General features: G+C 47.3%; 1 protein-coding gene across 5 annotated transcripts; it reads left to right on the plus strand.

Annotated features, from left to right (window-relative positions):
- The first annotated feature begins 13,784 nt into the window (after positions 1–13,784).
- On the plus strand, positions 13,785–20,490 carry Hmgb1 (high mobility group box 1). Of its 5 annotated transcripts, none has more exon segments than NM_012963.3 (5): positions 13,785–13,939; positions 15,915–16,078; positions 16,226–16,371; positions 16,707–16,881; positions 17,690–20,490. In NM_012963.3, coding segments are annotated over 4 exon segments (648 nt in total). In that variant the 5' UTR covers positions 13,785–13,939; positions 15,915–15,928; the 3' UTR covers positions 17,867–20,490.
- The last annotated feature ends 315 nt before the right edge of the window (positions 20,491–20,805 follow it).

Consider the following 20,805-nt stretch of genomic DNA (forward strand, 5'->3'; position numbering starts at 1 on the left):
TCCAGCCCCATGTCAGATGGATGGCTCTTTGAAACTCCAGTACTAGGAACCTAACGTCCTCTTCTAGCTCCTCTACAGGGACCCACACACACAGAACACACATGCACACAGACGCGCAGATGCATTAAAAACACTTTAATTGGGGTTGGGGATTTAGCTCAGTGGTAGAGCGCTTGCCTAGCAAGCACAAGGCCCTGGGTTCGGTCCCCAACTCCAGAAAAAAAAAAGATCCTTCTAGGACTCTCTCTCTCTCTCTCTCTCTCTCTCTCTCTGTGTGTGTGTGTGTGTGTGTGTGTCTTTCTCTCTCTCTTTTTTTTTTTTCCTTTTTTTCTTCTGGAGCTGGGGACAGAACCCAGGGCCTTGCGCTCACTAGGCAAGCTCTCTACCGCTGAGCTAAATCCCCAACCCCCTTTCTCTCTTTTTTGAGACAAGGTCTATCTGTGTAGCCCTGGCTAGCCTGAATCTCATTATATAGACCAGGGTTGCCTTAATTCATAGAAATCTACCTGTCTCTGTGCCCCCAGTAGTTCAGGGCTGCCTTCTTCTGTAGCTCAGGCTTGCCTTAACCTTGAAATCCTCCAGCCTCAGCTTCCGTACCCTGAAGTTTACAGACAAGGGCCACACCTGGTTTAAAAGGAACTCTGGGGGCTGGGGATTTAGCTCAGTGGTAGAGCGCTTACCTAGGAAGCACAAGGTCCTGGGTTCGGTCCCCAGCTCCGAAAAAAAGAACAAAAAAAATAAATAAAAATAAAAGGAACTCTGGGGTTAAGGAATTTCAGGACTCTGATGGCTCAGCTATCAGAAGTGGGAGGGGTGCTAAGATGAGAGACTTTCAAGTTCAAGGACAGCCTGGGTGACTTTATGGAGAGCCTATCTCAAATCAAAAACCTTTTTACAGAAAGGCTTGGGCTTCTGCTCAATGTGGTAGAGTCCTTGCTAACAAGGAAAAGGTCCTGGGATCTTCACACAACCAACGGGGACAGGGAGAGGGGAGGAAAGATGTCAGGACAGAGTCAGAGCGCTCTCCATGGGTCATTTGAAACACAATTCGAATTCTGCCATGTACAGGAGCCAGGCAGGGGGAGTCCTTCAGAACCATAGGGTTGGTGGCAAAAAAGACACAGCAGAAAGAGGCAACCACTCTCTTTCTATAAGATCCTTGTCCTACCAAAATGTAGGTCTCTGAATAGCCCTGGTTGTCCTGAAACTCCTACATAACTTTGCCTGACCTTGAGCACACAGATCTGCCTGCCGCTGCCTCCTGAGGACTGGGATTAAAGGTGTGCACCATGGGCCAGGACCTCTGATTTTGTGTATGTGAGTGTATGTACGTCACATGCATCAGATACCCTCAAGGGATCAGAAGGGGTACCACTGGGGACTGAGACCCAAATGCAGGTGCTTTTCCTGGGCAGTGATAGCTCTTAAACATGGAGTCACCTCTTCAGCTCCAACTTCCAACTTTTTTGTTTGTTTGTTTGTTTGTTTGTTTGTTTTTCGGAGCTGAGGACCGAACCCAGGGCCTTGTGCTTGTTAGGCAAGCGCTCTACCACTGAGCTAAATCCCCAACCCCAACTTCCAACTTTTAAACACACCTTAAACCAAAGGAAGCACGTGATCACCCAAGGCTGGGAGGCTGCACGTTAGCACTATTTCATCTGACCTTTAGTCACATTTCCCCCCTCTCGGGGTCACCCCAGCTCTCATGACAAACCTCCCAAAGTATCCCTTCAAAGGGGCTCTCTGAAAATTACTTATTTTGTAGCAAATATATAGATTTAAGCCCAGCTCTCAGAACTCCAGTCTTAGGTGAAATTTAAACCTCATGACGACGAGGACCATCGTTTTTCACACAACATCAAATACCAGGAGAACGGGAGGGCAGGCGGTGGGAGAACTGGCAAGTGGAGATCTTGCCGTTCCAGCTTTGACTGCTTGCTTAAACACTCAGGAGACCTGTTTATTCCTTTTTAAGAAACAGCTTCCTTGAGATGTAATTCACGTGCCATACAATTTACCCACTTAGAGTGTGCAGCTCTGTGGTCTGAGGCAGAGTCACAGGCTACGAAGTCATTACTACAATCTAATTATAGAACTCGTCCAGAAGTCGCCCAGAAGAGAACCTCATACCCAGTAGTGGGCACTCCCCTTCCCCGAAAAGCCTGGCAACCACTGGTTTGCTGCTCTGATCTTCTCATAGAAAATCGATCACGTGGTTTGTGTCCTGACTGTCCTTCTACACAACAAAATATTTTCTCATTCGACATTGTATTAGACTTCACTCCTGTGTGTGTATGTGTGTGTGTGTGTGTGTGTGTGTGTGTGTGTGCAACATGTGCACATGGAGGCCAGAGGTCATACTGTGTGTGTATGTATACATGTGCACATAGAGGACAAAGGTCATACTGTGTGTGTATGTATACATGTGCACATAGAGGCCAGAGGTCATACTGTGTGTGTATGTATACATGTGCACATAGAGGCCAGAGGTCATACTGTGTGTGTATGTATATATGTGCACATAGAGGACAAAGGTCATACTGTGTGTGTATATATATGTATACATGTGCACATAGAGGCCAGAGGTCATACTGTGTGTGTATGTATACATGTGCACATAGAGGCCAGAGGTCATACTGTGTATGTATGTATGTATACATGTGCACATAGAAGTCAGAGGTTATACTGTGTGTGTACATACATGTGCACATAGAGGCCAGAGGTCATACTGTGTGTGTGTGTGTGTGTGTGTATGTATGTATGTATGTATGTATGTATGTACACATGTGCACACAGAGGACAAGGTCTCATGGATGTTCATCAGAAATGTCCTTGTTTTTGGGGCTAGGGTCTCTAGATAGCCTTGCTTACTGATTAGGCTTGGCCAGTTAGCCTAGCAAGCCCCAATTGTGCCCCTGTCCCCAGCACTGGGATTACAACCACAGTCTCCCAGGTTCATCTTTTACACTGGTGAAGTCTGGCCTTCACTGCTGCAAGCCAAGATTTTACAGACTGAGCCGTCCCCCAGGCCTCGTTCCGCTTGACTTCCAGATAACCCTTGACGGTAGTAAGCCTGATAGAAAGACCTATAACCGCAGCTACTCAGAGAGGTGAGCTAGGAGTTTCTTAAATTCAAGGCCAACCTCAGTAAATTCCTGTGTGAGACCTTGTCTCACAAAGCTCACTTTTGTGGGGGGAGGAGGAACAGTTTTGAGACAGGGTCTCTATGTAGTCCTGGCTGTCCTGGAACTCACTCTGTAGACCAGGCTGGCCTCGAACTCCTGGGTGCTGAGATTAAAGGCACGCGACACTACACCTCTTTGCCTCAACATTTTTAAGAGCCTGAGAAAAAGCTCAGTGATAGATCTGTTCCTATGCTTAGAAGCGCCCAGGTTCAGCCTATAGGGAAAAAAAACAAACAACACAGGCGGGTAGCTCACACTTTTAATCTCAGCATTCTGCAGGCAGAGGCAGGGGGATCTCTGTGAGTTTGAGGACAGCCTGGTCTACATAGTGAGCTACAGCATCCAACCAGGCCTTCTTGAAGGCCCTGTCTCAAAAATCAAAAGACGAGCTGGTTGGAGTGGTTAAGAGCACTCGTTCTTACAGAGGCCCTGCCATCCACATAATGTCTCACTGTAACTTTAGTTCCAGGGGATCCAATGCCCTCTTCTGGCCTCTGAGGGCACCAGATACACATGTGCTGTACAGATACACATATAGGTAAAACACATAAAATCTTTTTAAAAACGAGAGTGGGGACACACAAAAATTAAATCTGCTGGGAAAAAAGCTCCGACTGTACTAATAGACCGTATTTTCATTTATCACCTCACTGGGTGATGGGCAGGGGAATTGTGGTCACCTCAGGGTACGTTATAAGAAACAAAAACAAGACAAATAAATGAGCAGTACAAACGACTGCATGAAATTTTTTTAAACTTTATTATTTTATGTATATGAGTACGTCGTTGCTCTGTTCAGACACACCAGAAGAGGGCATTAGATCTCATTACGGTTGGCTGTGAGCCACCATGTGGTTGCTGGAATTTGAACTCAGGACCTCTGGAAGATCAGTCAGTGCTCTTAATTGCGGAGCCATCTCTCCAACCCTGCATGAATGTTTGAATGCACGTTTCTGTGTGGGCCTGTGTATTTCTCCTGGGTATAGGCTTAGGAGAGGAGTTGCCCAGTTCTGCGCTGTGCGTTGAGCCTTATGAGAAACGGGTTTGACTCTTTCCTAAGGTCCCCTTCTTCATTTTCTCTTCCCATCAGCGGATTCAAGTTCCTTCACATGCTCACCCACCCATGCTGGTGTCTCTTTTTTATTATGGCTACCTTGGTATGCAAGCAGTCACTCATTCCAAAAAAAAAAAAAAAAAAAAAAAGAAGGTACCGCACTAGGTCCTGACTGAAATATCTGATAGGGACGAGGCATGACAGCTTCGTTGTGACTGGCAGTTCGGCGCTTCTGTCTGCCAGAGAGGGTAGGCCTGTGGGTGGCCTGGCAGTTCCCGAGTTCCGGACTAGAGAAACTGAGGCAGAAGCTGTTCTCATCCTGAGAAGCTCTGCAGCTGAGAGCATGCTGGGATCAGGAGACAGGCTGGACCATCGAAGGCTGGCACCTCAGAGCCCTGTTCCGCGGGCTAGACCCCGCCCCGGAAAGCTTCTACCGTCTCCCAACATGGCAGGCTGAGCGAGCCGTGAACAGACAAGCAAAAGAGAAGCCTGTGGAACCTTTCGGAATCACACCGCAGACAGCGTGGGCACTTGATAAGGAAGCTGCTTTGATCTGTTGATGCGATCCTTCAAGCCTACAAAGAATGAACTTTGCCGAATGTATTATTATTTTATGTCTCATAAAATAAGTAAAATGACATTTTAATTTTGTTCGGGGTGTGTGTTGTGCGCGCGCGCTCGCACACTCCTGGGCTCACTCACGTAGGTATGCTGGTGTAACAGTAACAGTGTGGTGAGTGCAGATCTCAGGATGACCTGCAGGAGTTGGTGCTTCCTTCCACTGTGAGGGTCTAGGAACTGAACTCAGAGTGAGGCTTACACAGTGAATGCTTTTACTCACTCACAAACCCTTCCCTGGCCCTAGGTTACTATTTTATGGGGACTTTTGCCGAGGTCCCTCGCCCAATCCTCATGACCATTGGTCTTGGAATAGCTGTTAGAAATCAGCCCCACCCCCACCTCTCCGCCTGGATCAATACCCTGAAGAAGGAAAGACCCGGGACCAGCAAGATGGTGTGTGGATAAAGGTGCTTGCTGCCAAGTCTGAGGACATGAGTTCGATCCCTGCGCCCCGCGGGCAGAAAGAGGACTGACTTAAGCAAGTTGTTCCTTGACCTCCACATGCATGTGCACACACATGTATGAATGAAGAAATGTAGTAAGCCTTTTTTTTTCTTTAATTTAAGGCCTGATCTTCACTCCCTTACTAAGCAGTGGAATGTTGCTCTTCAGGGAGAGTAATAGTATGGCTAGCTATAGTAGGCTTGGTGCTGCCTGCGCCTGATGCCACAGAAGCGTGGGCCTGGATCAAGAGGGCTCCAGGTCTCCCTACCCCTGACCCTCAGGTACTACCCTCCTCTTGTCTCGGGTCTGTCTCTGTGTATCCACTTATTGAAACATCCTTCCATGTTAGCTGTGGTGGCGGTCCCTGCACGAGAGATGGAGCAAAGGCCTCAGGAGCAGGCAGAGGCCAGTATGTGGGGTTTGGACTGGGGGTTGGGAATGGAAGGCAGGGCGGTTGCGTCTAAGCAGGATCACACAGAGTATGGTTTTGACCTTTTTCCTCCCACCTTTGGGGGTAAGCACGTGAATATGTCTAAGTCGGAAAGTTCAAAGTAAATATTAAAACTGGGTATGGTGACATGCACCTTTAATCTTTTTTTTTTTTTCCCCCGGAGCTGAGGACTGAACCCAGGGCCTTGCGCTTGTTAGGCAAGCGCTCTACCACTGAGCTAAATCCCCAACCCCTGACATGCACCTTTAATCTTAATGCTAATGGGGTAGGGGTTGGGACTCAAGGCTTACAGATATGGCTTAGTGGTTAAGAGTCCTTCCGCCTCTTACAGAGTTTCACTGGAGCTGGGCTCTTGCTTCCAACACCTAGACAGTAGCTCAAACCCATCTGTAATTCCAGGAGATCTAACATTCTCTTCTGGTCTCATGAGGGGACCAGGGATGTACATGGTGCACAGACACAGATAACACTCAAGCACACACATCAAAAAATAAAAATGATAGCATTTTCTTAAAAGAGAGGGCCTAAAGGGTCTGGAGAGGTGGCTCAGTAGTTAAGAGCACTGGCTGCTCTTCCCGGAAGACCCTGGTTCCATTCCCCAGCACCCATGTGGTGGCTCACGACTATCTGTAACTCCAGTTCCAGGGGATCCACTGGACATCAGGCAAAACGATCACACGGAGAAGCAAGATCTCTGCGTGTTCGAGCCCAGCCTAAAGAGGGAGTTCCAGTGGTCTGGGCTACACAGAGAAACCCTCAAATAAAACAACAACAACAACAAAAAGGCAGACAGACAGACAGACAGACAGACAACAAGGAAAGGAAAGAAAAGAAGGGAGGGAGGGAAGGGATATAAAAATCTTTACTTGGCCAGCAAGTTCTGGAAAGTTTATCATCTCAGCACTTGGGAGTTGGAGGCAGGAGGATCAGGCCCTTCAAGGCCACTCTGCAAACACAAAACACTACCCCACCCCATATACAAATCTCCACATACCAGCCCTTGGTTTGTTTGTGTTTGTTTGTTTGTTTACTTGGTTGGGTTTGCAAGTCAGGGTTTGTCTGTGTAGCCCTGGCTATCCTGGAACTCCCTACTCCATAAAGCAGGCTGGCCTGGAACTCAGAGATCTTCTGCCTCTGGGCACTGAGATTAAAAGTGTGGGGGGTTGGGGATTTAGCTCAGTGGTGCGCCAGGCCCTGGGTTCGGTCCCCAGCTCCTAAAAAAAAAAAAAAAAAAGTGTATACCACCACTCAACTGCGTTTCTAAAAGAGTGACTTCTCCCCCTAATCTTTAGGGAGAGCCTCTGTTCTGTCTCCTTTGTTTGTTTTCACCCTCTGTGTTTTGTTTTGCTTTGTTTTTTTCTGTATGTGTGACCTCTTGGCTTTTGTTAATTTTCTGAAATAAGGTATTTAGTAATTAGCATCAAACTTGGGATCCTCCTGCCTCAGCCTCCCCAGAGTGGGGCCTGTGGATGCACATGACCCGTGGGATCTTCAGCTTGTTTGCTTCACAACGTACTGCTCACTGTTCGTGGGGTCTCAGAAACCGACAAAGAAACCAAGAGCTCGCCAACCTGCTTCAGGATCCTTTCCTTTCCTTTTTTTTTTTTTTTTTTTAAGATTTATTTATTTATGAGTACACTGTAGCTGTCCTCAGACACACCAGAAGAGGGCATCAGATCCCATTACAGATGGTTGTGAGCCACCATGTGGTTGCTGGGATTTGAACTCAGGACCTCTGGAAGAGCAGTCAGTGCTCTTAACCACTGAGCCATCTCTCCAGGCCCAACCCTTTCCTTCAGGGCGAAAGCTCCCTTCAGTTAATGGAGCCACTTAGTCCTGTGTCTGAACTCTGCCTCTCCTCCAACCCCCATACCCTGCCCTCATGAAAATTGTGTCAGGACCTTTTTTTTTTTTTAAGGAGACTTTATTTTTTTTTTTTTCTTTTTTTTCGGAGTTGGGGACTGAACCCAGGGCCTTGTGCTTGCTAGGCAAGTGCTCTACCACTGAGGTAAATCCCCAACCCCTATTTTTTTTTTTTAAGACTTATTTATTTTATGTATGTAAACACACTGTGTTCAGACACACCAGAAGAGGGCATCAGATCCCATTACATTAAATGGTTGTGAGCCAACATGTGGTTGCTGGGATTTGAACTCAGGACCTCTGGAAGAGCAGTCTGTGCTCTTAACCACTGAGCCATCTCTCCAGCCCCTATTTTTGGTGTTTTGAAACACGATTTCTCTATACAGCCCCAGCTACCCTGGCGCTGATTCTGTAGGTCGGGATGGCTGGCGAATCAGAGACTCCCGTCCTCTGCCTTCGGGGAGCGAGGATCAAAGGTGTGGGCCACCAGGCGGTGCTCTTAAACTCCTGTGGTTTTCGGTGACCTGCACAGTTCACTACAGTAAAGGTGCTTCTGGCACAAGCCTGAAAACCTAAATTCCATCCCCAGAGCCTGTGGTGAAGGAGAGCATCTACTCAAGAAAAAATCCTCATCTGGACGGGCAGTGGTAGCACACACCTTTTTAATCCCAACACTCTGGAGGCAGAGGCAGGCGGATCTCTGAGTTTGAGGCCAGCCTGGTCTATAGAGTGAGTCCCAGGACTGCCAGGGCTGCACAGAGAAACCCTGTCTTTGAAAAAAAAAATGAGAGAGAGAAAAGAAGCTGCCTTCTAGCCTCCACTTACAGGCTGTAGTGCACTCGCACGCGCGCGCGCGCACACACACACACACTAAATGAAAATAAATTAAAAGTAAACGAAATTGTATATGTCCGTTTGCATTAGCTTGCCTCTCACTCTGCCTCTTCATTTTTATTATTTCATGTTTAATTTTATGTGTCTGGATGTTTTGCCGGCATGTGTGTCTGCGTTCTGCATACATACCTGGTACCCTTGCAGGCCACAGGAAGATGTTGGATCCCCTGGAGTTAGAGGTAATCATGAGTTGGTATGTGGGTGCTGGGAATGGAGCCTCAGTCCTCTGGAAGAGCAGCCAGGGGTTTTAACCACTGAGCTTTCTCTTCATGCCAGTGTCTGTCTGTCTGTCCCTCTTCGGCCCAACCTCTGTCTGTCTGTCTGTCTGTCTGTCTGTCTATCTATCTATCTATCTATCTATCTATCTATCTATCTATCTATCTGTTTTTGAAAGAGAGGGTGTGTAGCCTTAGCTGGCCTCAAACGTACAGAAGTCAGCCTAACTCTGCTTGCTGACTGCTAAGATTAAAGTTATGCACCCCCACAGCCAGCCCTCATAGCTACCTCACACGAGTGTAACTTAAATTACATGTCAATTAGATTACATTTATTCTCTGTCCCACTATAACAACATATTATTTTTCCCATTCTCCCGCCTTACGGTTTAAAAACACATAAAACTTATACCCGAAGATGGAAAAGGAAAGTTAAAATAACGCCCAGGAAGTGTCCATTCTGCTTCTAGTTCACTGTTGAACTAGTACCTGCTACAGGCCGAGTAGTGGGTGCCTGGGAGCTCAATGCAAGGTGAGTCTGAGCCCGTAAGAGAGGAGCGGCTTGGGCGGCGCATCTAAACTACAGGTTCAGTAATTCATGACAGAACATTTTGGGATTGTAAAGGAGGAAAGGCACTTCATCTGTCCTCAGAATATCAAGGAAGGAAACACGATGCAGACTTGTGACGGACACCTGCAATCCTGTCCTGAAGGAGGCAGGAGGATGGAAAGTTTTAGGTCAGCGTGGGCCTCACTGGAGAACCGGTCTCAGACTGACAACAGGAAGGTCTCTAAGTTGTTTGGCCAATGCTGTCATTTGGAATAAATCGCCCAAGAACTAAGTTAAGTATCTATTAATTGGTGGCTTATGTAGAAGGAAAAGGCAGCCATTGAGGTGGAGAGATTCGACCTAAAAATTCTACTGCCGGCTCTATTTTTTATTGTATTCATTTTTAAACGGTGTGTGTGTGTGTGTGTGTGTGTGTGTGTGTGTGTGAATGTGTGTCTCAGTGTGTGTCTGTGTGTGAATGTGTGTCTCAGTGTGTGTCTGTGTGTGAATGTGTGTGTATGTGTGTGTGATGTGTGTGTCTGTGTGTGTGTCTGTGTGCGAATGTGTGTGTCTCTGTGTGTCTGTGTGTGTGTCTGTGTGTGTGTCTCTGTGTTTGTGTGTGTGTATGTCTCTGTGTGTCTCTGTGTGTGTGAATGTGTGTGTTTGTGTGTCTGTGTGTCTGTGTGTATATGTGTGTGTCTGTGTGTGTGTCTCTGTCTCTGTGTGTGTCTGTGTGTGTGTCTGTGTGTGTGTCTCTGTCTCTGTGTGTATCTGTGTGTGTCTCTGTGTTTGTGTGTGTGTGTCTGTGTGTGTCTCTGTGTTTGTGTGTGTATCTGTGTGTGTCTCTGTGTTTGTGTGTGTGTGTCTGTGTGTGTCTCTGTGTTTGTGTGTGTGTGTCTGTGTGTGTCTCTGTGTTTGTGTGTGTGTGTCTTTGTTTGTCTCTGTGTGTCTGTGTGTCTGTGTGTCTGTGTGTGTGTGTGTGTGTGTGTGTGTGTGCACGTGCATGTGCACCCCTGTACCAGTAGTCCACACGTGTGCTGGGGTTTGAACCCAGGGCCTTGGGAAACTCTCTGCCACTGACCTAAATCTCATCTCGATACAGGAATCAAAATCTCTGCTGGTGGAACTCTGCAAACCTTCCTCTCACTGTGGGATCTTAAAACAGTCCAGCCCCCAGATGAAGTAGAGATTAGTGCTATTTGAGTGGAAGGGAAACAAGGCAAACAGAAAGCTTATCTAGGTTTGCAACCTTGGTAATTAAAATATGAAGAGAAATTCAAGATTAGTTATCCTTGAGACTTTCCAAATTATGGGATGCAAGGAGTCCACAGGATGTAATTTTAAACTGAAAAAAAAAAAAAGTTTGCTGGGTGGCAGTGGCACACGCCTTCAAACAGAGGCAGGCGGTGTCTGAGTCCAAGGCCAGCCAGGACTACACCGAGCAACACTGCCTCCAAATCAAACCAAAAGTTCAGTTCTGGCACCTTGCATTCAGGAGCTCAGGAGTTAGAGGTCAACCAGGACTATTCAGGAGAGACCCTGTCACAAAAGGGAAAAAAGAAAAAAACCAGACAGGTGATGGTGGCACATGCCTTTAATCCTACCACTTGGCAGTCAGATCTGAGTTTGAGGCCACCCTGGTCTACAGATCGAGTTCCAGAACAACCAAGGCTACACACACACACACACACACACACACACAGAGCCTGTCTCAAAAAAGCAAAAAACAAAACAAAAGAACACGTCACACTATGAGAAAGACGGCAAGTTAGAAGCTAGTTCAGGCTACATAGCAAGACCCTGAATCCAAAAGATAAAATGTAATTCTCCCAATAAGCTTTGGCTGTCTGTTTTGAAGATGAGAAACCTGATGCCCGTGGTTGGTAGATTTGAACCTATGGCTGTTTAACCCCAGCGCCCATTACTTCCTGCCCTACCCAATGCAAACCTCCTGCTTCTTTGTGGGCCATTAACTTACCCTCACAAGAGTAAGCCTAGTCCAGACCACTAGCAGAGTGGGCAGCTGGACCAGAGCCAGTGCTGGAAAGAAACAACAGTGGCACCCTCAGATTGACAGGGCACTTAGTAGTGGGGATACTATTGAAGATAGCTTAATTATTCTGACCTAAGATACACTTGTACATGTATTTTATGTGAACGCATGGGTAGATGTATGCAAGCTGCCATGTGGAGGTTGAGAACTGAACCCAGGCCTTCTGCAAGTGCACACAGCCAGTGGTCTAACCACTGAACCATCTCTCCACCCAGCTATTGAGTATTTTATAAAGAACTAACAATATACAACAGGGCTGAAGTTATGTAATCACATAAAGTACAAATGTAGTGGGACAGGTTAAGTATATGTAAAGATAACAATTTAAATGTCAACATGTATTTTAAAATATTGGAAGTGCACAACACATGTTTTATATAGTTCTTAATAATAGAGTGGGTCTCTGTTTGGGGGGGGGTCTCCTTATGTAGTTCAGGCCTGGAACTCAGTGTGTACACCAGGCTGGTCTAGAACCCACAGAGATCTTCCTCCTGCATGTGGGGTCTAAAGGCCTCCTGCATGTGGGGTCTAAAGGCATTAGCCATTCATCTTCGTTAGGGTTTCTATTTCTGTGACAAAGACACCATGACCAGAAAACAAATTGGGGAAGAAAGGGTTTATTTGGCTTATACTTCCAGATCATAGTCCAACGATGGAGGAAGACAGCACAGGAACTCAAGCAGGGCTGGAACCCGAAGGCAGGAGCTGATGCAGACAGAGGCTGTGGACTTACTCATTTGCTTCCCATGGCTTACTAAGTCTGCTTTCTGATAGAACCCAGGACCACCAGCCCAGAAATCTCCCACCATGGATTGAGCCCATGAGTGTCCCCACTGATCACTAAGTGAGAAAATGCCTTACAGCTGGATCTCATGAAGGCATTTTCTCAACTGAGGCTCCTTCCTCTCTGATGACTCTAACGTGGGTCAAACTGACACACAAAACCAGCCAGTACACCAGTGTGTGTGTGTGTGTGTGTGTGTGTGTGTATACATGCCTTTGCATGTGTGTTTGGTGTACTGTTCAGTCACACCAATGATAGTCGCTAGACCAAGAGTGTATTGTTAAAAAATGGCAATGGACCTTAAAGTCACTAGTCAGAAAAGATTATCCGAGCCTATTCCCAGTAAGGACAGTAAAATCAAGCAAATCCATTAAATAATAAAACCCTAGAAGTGCTATAGAAATCTAACCCAATATCTATGACTTGAATGTTTTGACTTGGATTAAGTGCATTTTGGAGGAATTCTTTGTTTATCTGAGAAGTGTCTAAGAGTCAGAATAAAAAGGGGGGGCACATTTGTTTTTAACTGAAGAGAGGTGCTCTGCCCCCCCCAGAAAGATATTAGATCCATCAAGGATTAGTGCAAGCCTGTGGCCTTTAAAACTGGCCTGGCTATTTTCTCTGCAGACTTAAGTGTGAGCAGCCAGCTTGGTGAGTGGGAGAAAGTACAGTCCTCTATGGCATCTAATCCTTCAGGTAACAGTAGCCCTAAACGGCTGGTAATCCTAGAGCAGGTACATGTATGCACTAAGTGGTGCGATCGGGGTGAAGATAGCCATCACAAAGATTCATTTGATTCCAACAGTAATCCACACCGAGTCACAGAAAACAGCCTGTGTGTGTGTATGTGTGTGGACGGGGGTGGGGGGACGAGGTCTTTAACGAATTTGCTAATTCTAGTTGGGCCCGCCCAAACATTTCCTGAGAGCAGCCAGTATCAAACCCCAGTGGCTGTGCATTAATTCCCCGGAATAAGGCTTTGGTGTCCGGGAAGTTCAAAACAATGCTTTGTGTTTGACCAAAAGAAAAAAGAGTTGGAGAAGTACTGGGAAACTGGAGCAAAACCAGAAAAAAGGGGTGCAACTGGACGCCTGCTGGTGGGAGCAGCCTAGGCCTCTGGGCAGGGTGGGCACGTTAGGCGGGAGCCCAGGTGAGGGGTGTCTTGTGGTGGGCTGCAACAGCATAGCCGTCCCGGGGCCCACAGAGGCCCCCGCGTTTGGGCCGCAGGCCCCGGAGCAGCCGCCCCACTCCCGGACGCATCCCCAAGCACGGGCCGCGAATCTCAACGGCTCCGGGCCGGAGCGTGGAGCGGGAGGGGGGGCGGGCCTGCGGGAGCCGCTCGGGCCTGAGGACGCCGCGGTGGCTGTGGCAGAGCTGGGCCCTGACCGCGCGCGCCGCGGCTCGGGCGTGGGGCTGGCTCGGGGCAGACGCAGGCACACAGACACCATAGAGCTCCGCTTTCCCGTAGCAGCTGCTGCCTCTGCAGCTGCCTCTCCCGCCTCAGCCTCTCGGCCCGGCACACACTCACACATTCAGATTTGCGCGCTGTTTCAATCCTCGGTGACGTGTCCTCGCAGACAGCCAATGGCGCACGGGCTCTGGTCAGGACAATGGGAGGGAACGGGCCAATGAGCGAGCCCCGTGAGTTGGCGGTAGCCAATAGGAGGCGCGCTGGCTGGAGAGTAATGTTACAGAGCGGAGAGAGTGAGGAGGCTGCGTCTGGCTCCCGCTCTCACAGCCATTGCAGTACATTGAGCTCCATAGAGACAGCGCCGGGGCAAGCGAGAGCCGGACGGGCACTGGGCGACTCTGTGCCTCGCGGAGGGTAAGTGTGGGGCGGCGCAGCGGCGGGGAAAGCGCCTCAGGCAGCCTCGTAGCCCGCGCGGCGACCGGATCCCCGCGGCCCGAAGCCGGCGGGTCAGGCTCCACACAAAGGCAAATGAGGGGGGACCGTGGGGGGAACTGCGCACGGAGCGAGGCTCCGCCGGGCGCCGCGAACGCTGCCCCGAACCGAGCCGCGGGCCTCAGGCGGCCGCCACTTCACACCCGCAGCGCCCTCCGCGCCTCACTGGCGCAAAAAAATTTTTTTTGTGTGTGTTCCGGATTATTTTTAAAAAAAATTTTTTTAAACGTGTTTGTGGCCCCCGGGGCCGAGCGTTTCGGGCAGGCGGCGTGCGCGGAGCGGGCAGCGGCGGCGCTTCCCGGCTGCATGGGCGGCCGCGGCGGGGAGCGCGGGGCGGCGGGCGGGGCGCCGCTGCGGGCGAGGGCGGCGCGGGTGGGCCGGGGGCGGCCGTGCGGGGCGGCTCGGGCCGGGCGAGGCGGCGGGCGAGCGGGCGGCAGTGGGGGGAGCGGCGCCGCTGCTCTCGCTGGAACATGGCTGACTCGGCCCGGCGCTGCTGGCTGTAGAGAAAACAAGGCGGGCGTGCGGGCGGGGGAAGCTGGGCGCAGCAGTTCTGAGGCAACTTTTTTTTTCCCCCCCTCTCCTCTCGCTCCCCTCTCTCCTCTCTTCACAGCCCCGCGTTCTCCGTGCGGGGGCGGCGGGGCGCGCGGAGGGAGACGGCGCGGGGGCCGCGGGGGGAGGGGAGCCGCGCGCCCCCGCCCCTCCCCCGCCGCCATGGCGAGTGCGCCAGCGCCCCGCCCGCCGCGCGCCTCAGTCTCCTCACACACTCACATACACACACACACATACACACACTCACACGCGCGCACACACAAAGGGAAGGAGCCATATTCTCGCCGCGCTCGCCCTCGCGGCGGCGGCGGCGGCGGCGGCGCAGGCGGGGAAGACGCGCAGCGGCCATTCCGTGCGCCGGCCCTGGCGGCCGCGGGCGGAGCCAGCCCCCATTTCGAGCGGGGCTTCTTGCGCCGCGGCCGACAAAATGGGGGCGGCGGCGCGAGCCTGCGGCCTTCCGGGCGCACGTGGCGGCCTCGGGCCCGCCCGGAGCCGCAGCCCCCCTCTACCTCAGGCCAAGTTCGGAGGGCGGGGAATCCTCCCCGCGCGCGCCAGGGTACCCCAACTTTTCACGGGCCCTGTTGGAAAAAAAAAGCCCGACACCCCCGTGGTGGCGGAGGGGGGGGCGGCGGCAGGAGTGGCTTTTGTCCCTCATCCTTGTTTACTCGGAGAAACTTCAGACCGGACGTGTTTAGTCAGAGCAGAAACGCATCTCGGGGCCAAAGCGATAGGAAACGGGCGGCCTCTCCCGGCCCTGTCCCAGCGCCGCCTCCGCCCTCCCGAGCAAAGTTTGATGCGAAGACCGGGTGTTCCTAAAGCTGGGTAAACTTTAGGTGCACGAGGGGGATTTATTGTTTTGCTTTTCATCCCCTCCCCCTGCTTTTCTAGGCCTGTAATTCTCTTAAGGTCTACTGGATCATTCCTTGTACACCGCAAAACTCACTAATGGAAAGGGTGGGTTTTTTCTTTTTTTTTTTAAATGTTTGTGTTTTGCTGGTTTAAATTTTTTTTAAAGATTTGGACATAGTTTAAACTACCAGTTAGGAGTCATTCAGAACAGACTGGACAGATAGCCAATGCTTGAGTGTATGTGTGCCTACATTTTTGAGATCACACTTTGAGACCTTTTTTTTTTTTTTTTTCTTCCCTGTGTCCCATGCCCTCATCGCTGTGGCTTAACCACTTCTAGGAATTGGCTACGGTTTGCAATGTCCTGCTTGGCTTTTATGGGAGATTGTCGTCACCGCTGTGTTAAATAACACAAATTTTGGTTGTCTTGCCACCCTGAGCAGTTCGAAACTGGTCAGTTTCAGTTTTTTGGTTACTAACATTGAGTGCTTTCTTTCAGAAAATCAACTAAACATGGGCAAAGGAGATCCTAAGAAGCCGAGAGGCAAAATGTCCTCATATGCATTCTTTGTGCAAACCTGCCGGGAGGAGCACAAGAAGAAGCACCCGGATGCTTCTGTCAACTTCTCAGAGTTCTCCAAGAAGTGCTCAGAGAGGTGGAAGGTAAGGGGGCTTTAAAGACACTAACGGCCTTTTAGTTGTAGATTAGGATGAAGGGGCTGGGTGTTCTCCTTACTATTTGACTATTAAAGTGCTTTAGGGTGGCATATTAAACACCTCTATATCAAGTTCACAAATGACTCTTTCTAGACCATGTCTGCTAAAGAAAAGGGGAAATTTGAAGATATGGCAAAGGCTGACAAGGCTCGTTATGAAAGAGAAATGAAAACCTACATCCCCCCCAAAGGGGAGACCAAAAAGAAGTTCAAGGACCCCAATGCCCCCAAGAGGCCTCCGTGAGTATGAGCTTTTATTTTGAGTTGTTTAGAGTGGGTAGGAATTGATTCGGCCACCTTCAGTGTCTAGTACTTGGTACCTTAGCTGAAAATGGCTCAGGTCTTGTATTTTGAGAAGTCATAATGTAACTTAAGTCAGGTAGAATTTTATTAGGGTAAGGCATTTGAACTGAGACACTGATTCCTTTGTACAGTATATCACTACCATTTTTGGTCCTTTTGTATCTTTAGAAATTGCTCGATTTCTAATTGCTCAATTACTAATTTAGAATGTCTTGTATTTATATATATGCCTGAAAGTTGTTAAAATCTGAAAACTACATTTCTGGTTTTAGTTCGGCCTTCTTCTTGTTCTGTTCTGAGTACCGCCCAAAAATCAAAGGCGAGCATCCTGGCTTATCCATTGGTGATGTTGCGAAGAAACTAGGAGAGATGTGGAACAACACTGCTGCGGATGACAAGCAGCCCTATGAAAAGAAGGCCGCCAAGCTGAAGGAGAAGTATGAGAAGGTAAGGAGGATGGCAGGGAACCTCAGATGTGTGAGGGGATTGTACTTGAGAGCTCATCTTAATTTCCTCTTTGTTTGCAGACTTAAATTTTTTTCCATATAGGAAGGGCCAACAGTGTGTTCGTTTTTCCAATAATCTGACTTGAGGCAGGGCATTTAAGCTGTTTTAGTTTTATTTCTTAATATATATCCAAATTTGGGGGAAATTTGTAGTGAGGATGGTTTCTAAGTGGTTATATGCATATACTACAAAAATAGATTGGGCCAAGTAACTAACTGTACTGCCTACATACAAATACTCATTGTATGTTCACTTTGGATTAAATAAAATTGCTTAAATTTCAAGCTTGCCAAGGTAACTGTCAGTAGAATGGAGGAAAATTATAATTCCAATTCATAAATTAAAATACCTAGAAGCTAATTTTTGTTTAGGTCACGTTTTCTGAAAATGTTCGGTTTTTTTAGACATATATCCCCAACTTCCCCTAGTTCCCTTCTATGGATTAAAGTCTGGCTGTGGACCTGTAGAAGGCTGTTTTGTGTTCAGAAGGTGGCAGTATTACCCTTTGATTGGTCTGCCTTCTAGTCCTCATAAACTAGAATTAGGATGTGGTATATAATTCCACCTCAGTGAGGCATAGCAACACAAATGTTACACTGCCATGTCATGAGCTGTGGGTTGGAAATTGTTCGCTTATGTGCCTTTTCCCGTGGTCTTAATTATTTGGGAAGATACAATGGCCTCTGTTCTGGAGACTTTGTGTTAAGTTTTATTTTTTGTCTTTGTTACTCTCCCCTCGCTTTGGAAGGATATTGCTGCCTACAGAGCTAAAGGAAAACCTGATGCAGCGAAAAAGGGGGTGGTCAAGGCTGAGAAGAGCAAGAAAAAGAAGGAAGAGGAAGACGACGAGGAGGATGAAGAGGATGAGGAAGAGGAGGAAGAGGAGGAAGACGAAGATGAAGAAGAAGATGATGATGATGAATAAGTTGGTTCTAGCGCAGTTTTTTTTTCTTGTCTATAAAGCATTTAACCCCCCTGTACACAACTCACTCCTTTTAAAGAAAAAAATTGAAATGTAAGGCTGTGTAAGATTTGTTTTTAAACTGTACAGTGTCTTTTTTTGTATAGTTAACACACTACCGAATGTGTCTTTAGCTAGCCCTGTCCTGGTGGTATTTTCAATAGCCACTAACCTTGCCTGGTACAGTCTGGGGGTTGTAAATTGGCATGGAAATTAAAGCAGGTTCTTGTTGGTGCACAGCACAAATTAGTTATATATGGGGACAGTAGTTTGGTTTTTGGTTTCTTTTTTTTTTTTTTTTTTGTTTTTGTTTTTTTTCCTTTTGTTTTTTTTTTCCATCTTCAGTTGTCTCTGATGCAGCTTATACGAAGGTAATTGTTGTTCTGTTAACTGAATACCACTCTGTAATTGCAAAAAAATGGCGGCTGTTTTGTTGACATTCTGAATGCTTCTAAGTAAATACAATTTTTTTTATTAGTACTGTTGTCCTTTTCATAGGTCTGAAAGTTTTCTTCTCAAGGGGAAGCTAGTCTTTTGCTTTTGCCCATTTTGGGTCACATGGATTATTAGTGTGTATCTTCATATAGTTGGAAAAATCTTTTGTCCACACACCCTGCATATTGTGGTAGGGGTAACATTTTCATCTACAGTTGAAGAATTCTCCAAAATTGTGATCAGTTGGATAAGAGATACTCTACTTAGCAAAGCAAGGAGTGATCAATTCTGTCACACCATGGGATTATTAGATCAAACAGTCTGAAAGTCTGTCCTTGAAGGACTAATAGAAAAGTATGTTCTGCTCCTTACCTGAGGACTCCTTTAACTGCCATTACTGTGTAATGACAGTTATATTTTGCAGTTTCCCCTACTAAAGACCTGAGAATGTATCCCCAAAAGCGTGAGCTTAAAATACAAGATTGCTGTACTATTTGTTGACCTTAGTCCCAGCGAAGGCTATCATGAGAAGCTGGCTGTAATGCCTTTGCCCTTCTATCTAAATACGGATTGCTCAGGAAACTTGACTGTTTAAAGGTATATTTAATTAGTTGAGCCAGCTTTTAAAATTATGCCACATTTAAAATGAAGGGTATATTTTCCTATATTGTGGTTTGTCCCTTTATAAATCAGATACAAGGAAAGCGGATAAACTTTGCATATTAGTACCAGTTGTCCAAGCCATTTGCTTTTTCTTTATAAAGCCCGAACTCATTCATTAATCATGTTTAATCTGCTTAGTTTAGGGAACAATTTGGCAATTTTGTGGGTTTTCTTTTTTTCTTTTTCTTTTTTTTTTTTTTTTTGAGATTATCATTCTCTTAAAGTGCCAGTGTTTTAAAATAGCGTTCTTGTAATTTTCCGCGCTTTTGTGATGGAGTGCTGTTATATCATTTTGACTTGGGTTCTTTACAGTTGCCTTTGTTCTGTAATTTGAGGAGGAATACTGAACATGAGTCCTGGATGATACTAATAAACTAATAATTGCAGAGGTTTTAAATATTAGTTAAATGACTTTCACTGAAGAATAAGCTTTTTGTCACACTTTATAGTAGTGCCTTAGAGTAAACAACTTAAAGGCTTTTCCCCATTAACAACACTTGGTGCTGGGCCCAGTGAGGGAGAGAGTGGGTAAAAAGTGGGTAGAAAGGTGGAAGGAGGGGACCAGCTTCCAAAATGGTTTGACCACACAATCCCTACATTTGTGTACACACAATACATTTAAAAATATGAGGAGCCAAGATCAGAAGGTTAAGGTTAATTTAAAACTTGGCACAGTAAGTGAGAAGTGAGGTTGGTCTCAGATTGCACATCAGTTCTCTTAAGCCCTGGGAGGACCTCGGCAGGCTGTAGTGTTCCTGATTACCAACTTAGGAACAAGTGACTGACTTGGACTGTTGCTTTAGAACTACCATTGTGGACATCTGTTGTTAGTAAGTGATCCATTTAAAAGTGAACTCTGCCTCCAGGAAACGGCTTTGTAACTCTAGTGGGTGTGTCGTGACAGCTACCCTTCTAAAGATGTTAAGAGTGGGAACGGTTTGCCTTGCTTAACCAACTTTAGATGTTCAAGAAATGGAACAAAAAAAAAAAAACCCTCTTAAATTAGAGAAGTTCTGTTCAGCATCTAAGCAGTATCCTCTGGAACTAACTCTGTGGATTGACTCTTAAATTTGAAATTTACAGGTTTTGGTGTTAGGTTCATAAGGGTCTTGTAGCCCAGGCTTTCCTGAAGCTCACTACGTAGTAGGTTGGATCCTGCCTCTGTCAAGTGCTGTGATTATTGGTATGTGTCACCATGCTTGCTAGTATTTCTGTTTTAAAAGTGACACTTGCGGGGCTGGGGATTTAGCTCAGTGGTAGAGCGCTTACCTAGGAAGCGCAAGGCCCTGGGTTCGGTCCCCAGCTCCGAAAAGAACCCCCCCCCAAAAAAAAAGTGACACTTGCCACTATTTCTGATAATCATTTCTTACCCCCTAGATGTATGCCTGAATGTCCATCCACAGAAGAAGTGAGAAAGTTACTGTCTTCCCCACCCCTAACATTTCATTTCCTAACTTGTGAATTAAAGAAAGAACTTGGCTGGCCTCAAACTCTGTCCTGTCTAGCTTTCAGCTTCCCAACCACTGGAAAGTGTCACCACATTAACAGGGTTTATTTAGAGTGAAATTTGGGCTGGGCATGGTGGTGCATAACCTTTAGTTCTAGCGCTAGAAGAGAGACATCTCTTGAGCTTAGGGCCAGTCTGGTGTAAAGGTAAGAAGCCAGCAGCCATTCAGCATTTGTTAACTTGGTACTTAGGCAAGTATAGCTCTGGTACAGTATGTTGAACTGCACAGGAGAAGGTACCAAGTCTCCTTTTGGCCAAGCACTGCATGTCAGAATCAGTATTCCTGTAAATCTGCAGT

The sequence above is a fragment of the Rattus norvegicus genome, chromosome 12, assembly GCF_036323735.1.
Source record: "Rattus norvegicus strain BN/NHsdMcwi chromosome 12, GRCr8, whole genome shotgun sequence".
NCBI lineage: Eukaryota > Metazoa > Chordata > Mammalia > Rodentia > Muridae > Rattus > Rattus norvegicus.

Excerpts from the sequence above, each read along its gene's own strand:
- Hmgb1 (XM_063271081.1), top strand. The coding sequence starts at position 15,929 with ATGGGCAAAGGAGATCCTAAGAAGCCGAGAGGCAAAATGTCCTCATAT. Across the intron at positions 16,079-16,225 it reads AGTGCTCAGAGAGGTGGAAG|ACCATGTCTGCTAAAGAAAA; the intron begins GTAAGGGGGCTT and ends GACTCTTTCTAG. Across the intron at positions 16,372-16,706 it reads AATGCCCCCAAGAGGCCTCC|TTCGGCCTTCTTCTTGTTCT; the intron begins GTGAGTATGAGC and ends TTCTGGTTTTAG.